The sequence below is a fragment of the Stegastes partitus genome, unplaced genomic scaffold (assembly GCF_000690725.1).
Source record: "Stegastes partitus isolate 25-593 unplaced genomic scaffold, Stegastes_partitus-1.0.2 Scaffold491, whole genome shotgun sequence".
Lineage (NCBI taxonomy): Eukaryota > Metazoa > Chordata > Actinopteri > Pomacentridae > Stegastes > Stegastes partitus.
This window is the reverse complement of record NW_007578222.1, coordinates 58,899-67,499: the sequence shown is the minus strand read 5'-3', so window position 1 is coordinate 67,499 and position 8,601 is coordinate 58,899. Positions and strand designations below refer to the sequence as shown.

The following is an 8,601-nucleotide window of genomic DNA, read 5'->3' as shown; positions in this document are numbered from 1 at the left end:
TTCTACTGATGGTGGAACATCTTTCTACTGATGGTGGAACATCTTTCTACTGATGGTGGAACATCTTTCTGCTGATGGTGGAACATCTTCTTCCGACTGATGAGCAGAGAAGAAAAAGGTTTTATTGTTTTAGACGCTGCAGAAATGTAGATATGAACATTTTTCCGGTGCTGGTAACATCTGTGGACACTTGGAAAAATGTTTGAACTTTTCTTTGTTAAAGTAAATAATCACCAAAGTTCTTCTTTTGTCTTTAAAGGAGAACTTCTCTGAGTTCTGTCTCCTGCTTGTTGTTCTGTTTCTGTGGAGCTGCAGGACTTTATGTTGCACAGAAACATGAAACCGTTAAATCGACTGTAATGTAATAAAAAGTCAAACCTTCTGCTCGCTCGGTGGAACCTGGACCCGCTCCGACTCAGAACCTCTGCTTCTTGAATCTGCATCTCCGTGGCAACAGGGAGGAAGCTGACATCACCGGAGGTCGCCGCTAATCGCAGGCCGAGCGGTTTCCGTCATTATTAGCGTGTTAGCGTCATTAGCGTAATTAACCCAGGTGTGTTTTCTCAATGACCCAATCGTCCGTCCTGACGGACCCGGGGGCCGACGGGAGGTCGCCGGGCCCCTCGGGGACCGTCGCCGTGGGAGAGGGGCCCCGTCGCCGCGGCAACAGGAACACAAAGAAGGATGGAGATGGACGGAGGGTTCGGAACCGATCGGACAGCTGCCGGGCCGCGGGTTAATGTCGGTTAACGAGCTTTAATCGGAGTCCAGCAGCTTCCTGACCGAAAACACAGACTTTAGTGAAACCGCAAAGTTAAAAAAAGTTTCCAACATGTGACGTGTTTGTCAGCTGATGGAAGAAAAGATGTTTCTGTGTTCACAACCATTAAAGCTTCAACCCGTACATCACTTTGTGGACATTTTGCATCGTTTTGTTGTTGTTTTGTCTACTTGCATTTGTTTTGTGGCCGCTTCACAATCATTTCTCTGTTTTTTGTTGTTGAATCTCTGCAGGTGTTTTGAGGTTGTTTGTGTCTTTGTGGATGTTTTGCGTCACTCTGAGATTGTTTATTTTTAATCTTTGTGTCTATTGTGTATTGTTTTGCAGTCGTTTTGTGGTTGTTTTGTGTGTTTTTGCAGTTTTTTTCCGGTTTTTTTGTGTTTTTTTTGTCTTTTTGTGTCCCTTTTTTGTTGTTTTGTGGTTGTTTTGTGCTGTTTTGGTTGTTTTTGTGATTTTTGAGTTGTTGGGTCGCTGTTTCGTTGTTTTGTTGTTGTTTTGTTGTTGTTTTGTGTATCTTCGCAGCTGTTTTTGTCCTTTTGTGACCATTTTGTGGTTGTTTTGGGTTTTTTGTGTGTGTTTACGGCCAGTTTGCGTCGCTTCACAGTCATTGTGTGTCTTTATTGTTGTTTCTCGTCTGTTTCCGTTTGTTTTACACTTTTTCTCAGCTGTGTTTGTCTTTTTGTGGACATATTGCATCACTTTGTGGCTGGTTTGTGTTGCTTTGCAGCTATTCTGTCTGTTTATTCGTGTGTTCAGAGACGTTTAGCGTTGCTTCACAGTCAGGTTTTGTTTTTATTATTTGTTTTGTGTGTCTTTGCAGTGGTTCTGTGCAGTTGTTTGTGGCTGGTTTGTGTTTTGTATTGTTTTGCGGTTGTTTTATTGTTGTTTTACATCTTTGTAGCCTTTTCACGATGCTTTGCAGTTCTTTTGTTTGTTACTTTGTGTCTTTGTAGCGTTTTTACATTCTTTGCAGCTGTTGTTTTGTATCTTTGTGTCTGTTTTGTGTCTCTTTGCTGCTGCTCTGAGGCTGTTTTGTTTGTTGTTTTGTGTCTTTGTAGCCTATTTTGTTGCTTTGCTGCTGTTCTGAGGCTGTTTTGGGTTCTTGTGTCTGTTTTTTTTTTTGTTGTGTTTTCTTGCATCCCGTTGTGTGTCTTTGCAGTCGTCGTGTTTTTCACAGTTTTCACTGTAAACGAACTTCACGCGGTTTGAAAGCGTCTCTAAGAATCTTCCCTTCGAGCCGACGAGGATCTGCAGACGTGAACAACTTTCTGTTTTGGTTCCCGAAGCTGTTTGTGTTACAACCGGAGCCGCGGCGGCTCCCAGGAGTTTTCATTAACAGGTAATCACCTGATGACCCGACGTCCACCAGTGGGCAGGCAGCACCGGACGTGATGTCATCGCAGCGGAGGCTCCCGATTGGACGGTGGATTCCCCGGCAGCAGCTATAAAACCTGATGTGAAGCCAGAAGAAGACAAAGAGGGACGAGGACGAGGTTCAGCTCACAGCCGAGGTAACAGACGCTGTGTGTGTGTGTGTGTGTGTGTGTGAGTGTGTGTGTGTGTGTGTGTGTGTGTGAGTGTGTGTGACGCAGGTGTGCACAGGTGTTACTGCAGAACAATGTCTCTTTTTATCAGGTGACTTTTATTTTTCTTCTCTAAACTTTTCCTCCACAAACGTTTTCCTGCTTTAGATGCAAATAAAAACACTTTTTTGTTGTTAAATATTTAAAGCTGTTGCCGCACAAAGTGTGTGTTTAATCCTGTGAGTGTGTGAAGCTGCTTTTTTGTGTGTTTAATGTCATTTTTCTGTCAGACTAAACTCCTAAATTACAGTGAATTTAAATCATTTCTGAGTTTTGTGGTGTGAAGCTGCTGTTTTTATTTTTGTTTTGCTGATTTTAACAACTTTCTACAGATTTTAGGTTGATTTTGAATTAATTTTTGTATAATTTTATGATTTAAATCCTGATTTGTGGCTGATTTTATGCCAAATCTTCTGCATTTGAATCCTAAATTGTGTCACTTTTTGTGCGATGCTGCTTTTCTTTTTAAATGATTTTTTATTTTTCGACTCCTGAATCGTTCACTCCAGTGAAACGTTGCTGCTTCGACTCATCAAAAACACAAATGAATGAGATGAAAGCAGCAGGTTGTGAAAGTCAAACTTTGTGCATTCAGGTGTGTTGAGCTGCAGGAAGGAAACTCTGGATGGTTTTGTGAATGGAAGAATCTGCAGAGTGTGTGTGTGTGTGTGTGTGTGTGTGTGTGTGTGTGTGTGCGACACGTGCACGAATGAGCATCACTGAGACGCCTGTGCATCATCAGGAATGTGTGTGACGCTGACAACAAGTGTTTGTGTGTCTGTTTGCAGGGAATAATGTGTGTGTGTGTGTGTGTGTGTGTGTGTGTGTGTGTTTAGGTGTGTGTGTGTCTCAAGGGGGCAGAATGCAGGAGCGCGCACGTCACCGAGCGTGCATGTGACGGTCAAAAGGCGTTTATTTGCAGAGATGGAAAATGCTAAAATTAGCCGATGTTGCTGGACGATACAGAGGCTAAAAGAGTCGGAGTGTGTGTGTGTGTGTGTGTGTGTGTGTGTGTGTTCAGGTTAGCTGCAGGTTCAGGTTGGGTTCAGGGTTTCAGGGTTTCAGGGTGTTGTTTCTTCATTCAGAATGTGTTTGTGTCGGTTTGTTGTTGTTTTGTGTCGTCTTTCCTTCTAGTTGTGGTCGTCTGTGCGTCTTTAAACTTGTTTTTTTCATTTTTTTTTTGTCATTTTTTTTGGTCTCTTGTGGTTGTTTTTGTTGTTTTATATCTGTTTGTGTGTCTTTGTGGTGATTTTTATTCTCTCTGTTTTGTGTTTGTTGTCTTCCAGTGTGTCATTGTGGTCACTTTATGTGTCTTTGTGGTCGTTTTGTGTCTCTTTCAGGTTTGTTTATGTCACTTGTTGCACATCTTTGTTGTCATTTTGTCTCTTTGTGGTCTTTTTGTGCATCTCTGTTGTCGTTTGTCATCTCTTCCTGGTTGCTCTGCGTGTTTTTGTGGTCATTTTATGTCATTTGTGTCGTCTTACGTGACTTTGTGGTCTTTTTATGTTGTATTTGCACAATTTTGTTGTCATTTTTCTTCTGATTGTTGTCATTCGGTGTGTCTGTGCATCATTTCGTGGTCATTTTGTGTCTTGATGGTTATTATTCTTTCTTTTGTGTTTGTTATTCTTGATTATTTGTCTCAATTTGCATCGTTTTTGGTTGTTTTTGTTGCTTTTCTGTGTATTATTTGCGTCTCTTTCTGCCTGAATGTTGCCGCTGATGGTCTGTTGATCGTTTAAATCTTCAGAACATCAAGTAAACAAGTTCTAAACGAGACAAACGGGAGCAAAGACGCAGAAAATAAGAATCCTTCTGTGTTTGTGTTTCATCATCTTTCTGATGTCGTTCCAGATGTCGTCCTGCAGCCGTTTGCTGTTCTGCTGCCTGCTGACCTTCATCAGCGTCCTGCACTGCAGAGTCCTGCAGCTGCCCGACCAGGTAACCGCAACTCACCTGGCTGTAACCATGGCAACCACACCCACAACCCCAAAACCAGATCCTTTGTCTCTTAGCGAGAATCTGAACCTGACGTGCCTTTAGTTTCAGTACGTAGACCCGTCCACACTCCTTTTAATTTACTCTAGACTCTAGTTTTACTCCAGTATATAGCCATATCCCGTATCATTCACTAGTTTCATCACACTCATCTTTCTGTTGTGAATTCAGTACTTAGACATGTCCCGTCCTCCTGGATTTCGCCTCGTCCCACGTCGTTTCATTTCAGCAGTCTTCTTGTGGCTGCCTTTAGTTTCAGTACATAGACAGATCCCACATTTCTTTAGTTCAGGCTTTTTTCTATAAGTGAAATAACGGGATAGGTCTACATGCTGGGTCTAATGACAGATACAGTCAGCCTGCCGAAATGAAACGACGTGGGATCAGTCTATGTACAGGAACTAAAGGCAGATATGATGAAAATGCTGAAATGTGGGATGAGGTGATGCACTGACACGGAGGTGGGATAAGTCTATGTGCTGTTAGTGAAGTGGATGAGATGAGACTTCGACTTTGAAATAGAATGGCACGGGACAAGGCTAAGTTCTGGAATAAAGAAAACGAGAGATACAAATTGTGCAGGAATTAAAAGATGGTGACACAATGACATTAAGGAGGTTGGGATAGGTCTACGTACAGGAACCAAACAATGATCAGACTCTACTGTAATTAAGTGATTTTGTGGGATACGGCTATGTGCTGATGAACAACGGCAGTTGGGATAGGTCTATGTTCAGAAACAAGAGGTAGGGATGTAGCTCGAGGCCGTCAGGGGCCTCAGAGTCGGTGTCGGATGAAGGGAAGCTGCAGGAGAGAAGCTCGAAGCTGTTTTCTGTTTAGTCTGGACGACACGCGATCCGTCGGACAGGAAGTCAGAAAGCGTTCGCTGTCGGCGGCGCCGCGTGAGAACCGACGGAGCCTCAGAGGTCAATATTATCCAAGAGGAGACTCCCTCATAGTAAATAAAATACGCAGGAGACACAGTCGACGTCTTCGTCACAAGACGGAGTTTTAAACCAAAAACAGAGTTTCTTTGAAGTTCTGTGAGTTTGAACAACCGAAGAAGACCAGCAGGGACCATCAAAAGCTCCAGGACGACACTAAAGGGACTCGTAAACACAGCGTGGACACTTGTTTTTCATTTCAGCACATAGACTTATCCCACCACCATTAGGTTCTAGTACAAACCCATCACAACGTCCCGTTTTTTCATCAGTGTATAGTCTCATCCTGCTATCATTTAATTACAGTAATCTGATCATTATTTAGTTTCAGTGCATAGACCGATCCTCCTTTTCTATCGGCACACAAGCTTCCTTCACCTCAATTACAGCACATAGCCTTATCCCATCTCCATCAATGTCAGGGCGTATTTGTACCCTCGTTTAGACCGGTCCCGCCCTCCCGTCTGCAAGCACATCGTCTTTCAGTCCTCTCCTTGTGTTCCAGCACGTAGACCGGTCCCTGTCGAGGTCCCGCCCCCGGGGGGTGAAGGTGGGGGAGGAGCTGACGGCGAAGCTGCTCCGACTGGACGACCTGGTGAGGATGGAGAACGACGTCATGGAGCCCAAGAGGAAGAGGAGTTTCCCCGGCAACAACGCGCCGCTGGACCGCCTGTCCATCAGCTCCATGGAAACCAAACAGGCGACGAACAAGCAGAGGTAGGACACCTGGAAGGACACCTGGAGGGACACCTGGAGGGACACCTGGAGGGACACCTGGAGACACAACGAAGGCTTCGAGGCTTTAGTTAATGCTCTTGTCTGGTCTGTCTGTGTCTGGAGCTGCTATTATTGTGAAAAACAGACAGAGTTTGTGTTTTAAAGTCGTACAAGAAAACAGCACATAGACTCATCCCACTACGTTTCATTTCCTGACTGTACCTATCATTGGTTTCAGTATCTAGACCGATCCCACACTCCTTTCATGTCAGTACACAGCTTTGTTCCATCTTTGTTTAATTTCAACTTTCAGACTTATGCTGTCTTGTGTTTACTCCAGTACATAGCCTTATCCAACACCTATCCTACCCACCTGTAATATCCATCCATAGACTCGTTCTGCAAAATTCAGTTCATTGCAGTTCATAGCCTTATCCCATCCTCCGTTCATTTCTGTATACTTTTGCAAGCTTCTTTTTTAAAATTATTATTACAGCAGTCTTCTTGTGGCTGCCTTCAGTTTCAGTACATAGACCCATCCATCCTCCTTTTACTTTAGCTTTAGCTGCTTTTCTCTGTTCCAGTTTATAGCCTTATCCAATGTAGTTTATTTCTACAGTCTCATAAATTTCTGCGTAGACTTCAGCTAGTTTCTTTTATTCCAGTACATAGCCTCGTCCCACGTCATAGCATTACAGCGGCTGCCTTGAGTTTCAGTACGTAGACTGATCCCAGACATTTAAGCTGAAGTTTTAAAAACATCCTGAAAGTGTCTCTAGAATCCTAAAACAGTCTTTGAACCACCTGGGTAACGTTTTTTTAATGTTTGTCACGCCGACAGGTGTTTTCTACCTGGATCTATAAACAGGTGCATCATGGGTAACGGGTTAAAATCCTTCTTATGTGTTGAGGATTCTTGCGGTTAGCTTTGTATGCTAGCTGCTGCTAACACGCCGACCTTCCTGTTCCCCAGTAAGGTGGCAGAGTTGCCGCGGCGACGAGCCAACCCGCCTCCCATCGACAGGATCGGCATGAGCCGCCTACCGAACAGCCGAGGATAGGCCACGCCCCCTGCCACTGAGAGCCTGCCCCTCTCGCCAGCGCCCTCCTCTGGACAGGTAACGTCTCGCCTCATGTCGCCGGTGGCAACCTAACGAGGTCTGAAACGCTGACACGTCTCTTTTCCGTCTGCAGAGGAATCACAGATGCATGAACCGCAGCCAATCACCCGCTGAGCCACGCCCACCGCCTCACCAGGACACGCCCACCCCTCAGCGTTCATCGACGGTGCATTCAGGTGCAGCTCGGTTAGTCGCGTAGAAGAAGCCGTCAGGACCAAAGCTTGTTGTGTTTTTTTCTGATCGTCGGTTCGTTTGAGTCTTAACTTGACAGCAGCCGTTGTTTCCGTCGCGATTCAGCAGCTGAGCTTCAAAACGAGACGACCTGCGGCGCAGCGTCTCCACAAAATAAACCCGAACCCGACGCACGGCGCCCCCTGGAGGCCGCGGTGAGACGTTTCTGAGCTGCTTCAAGACAAACAGCCATTTTACCCTCAGTGCCGTCTGTCAGGCACAAGTCTTCTTACATCAACTGACCGCAGCGTAAACATGTCCAGGAGTCAACAGGAAGAGATTGTTTCAAGTCTGTAAAGTCGCAGTTTGTCATGAAGACAGTAAAGTTTTATGTTTGTGTGAATATGAACCAACATGGCCGCTGCTACCTCGACACATTTCAAAATAAAAGCAGAAAAAAAATAACTAAAGATGTGAAAATCTGCAAGTCTTTAAATGTAAACCTGTTTTACTTTCTACCTACCGACTAGTTGACCAGCTCGTCTACTGACTCGTCTACTGACTCGTCTCCTGACTCGTCTAACTACCGATGACGTGTCTTCAGTTGCTCTGTCGGCTTGCAAAGTTGAAAAGTTTCGTTATTTATTCCTAATTTTAGCCTCAAACTTCAGCAGTTTACAGACAAACTGATCTTTTGAACTCACAAACATCGTGTGTGCTGCCTTCAGAGGGAAACTAGTTTTAACGGTTTGACTCCTGCAGCAGGCGTTTGTCTGTAAACCTGTGAAAGCTGCTGAACTCTAATCAATGATCAATAAACGTGTTTCACTGAACTGTTAGAACGGAATTCACTGCTCATGTGGATAAAATGCAACGAACAGCAGGAAAACTTTGCAGAAACATTCCCACCGCGACCTTCAGGGGCTCCGGAACAACGTCAAAGTAATCTATTACAAGTAAAAGTACTCACTCTGTAGAAAGCATGAAAAAAAAAATAAATCTGAATCTTTACCGCTGATGTGAAGTCTTAACCTGAAAGAAGCTTCTCTGTTAATCACCAGAGGATTAGTTGCATTAGTTAATATATTTGCCACACGTTTCTCATCATACTCGAGTATTTTTACTGTGTAATAAAGTACATGATGAATTTCTTTCTTCTAAAACTTGAACCAGAATCCAGTTTCAAAGCGTCAAACTTCACAAACCTTTTATTTTTTAAACGCCTGCCGACACAAACGTCTCTTGAAAGTTTTTCGGGCGTCACCTGAATGCACCGCGGCCGCCCC

At 44.2% G+C, this 8,601-nt stretch overlaps 1 protein-coding gene across 2 annotated transcripts; it reads left to right on the top strand.

Moving 5' to 3' along the window:
* Positions 1 to 1,959: 1,959 nt before the first annotated feature.
* Positions 1,960 to 8,375, top strand: ostn (osteocrin). 2 transcript variants are annotated; one of them, XM_008287225.1, is made up of 5 exons: positions 1,960 to 2,292; positions 4,219 to 4,305; positions 5,812 to 6,023; positions 6,997 to 7,141; positions 7,218 to 8,375. In XM_008287225.1, the coding sequence occupies exons 2-4, from the start codon at positions 4,219 to 4,221 to the stop codon at positions 7,082 to 7,084; spliced, it is 387 nt and encodes a 128-aa protein (XP_008285447.1). In that variant the 5' UTR covers positions 1,960 to 2,292; the 3' UTR covers positions 7,085 to 7,141; positions 7,218 to 8,375. The 2 variants fall into 2 exon arrangements, with proteins under 2 accessions (XP_008285447.1, XP_008285446.1); XM_008287224.1 differs by lacking the exon at positions 1,960 to 2,292 and having other exon boundaries at positions 4,065 to 4,305.
* The last annotated feature ends 226 nt before the right edge of the window (positions 8,376 to 8,601 follow it).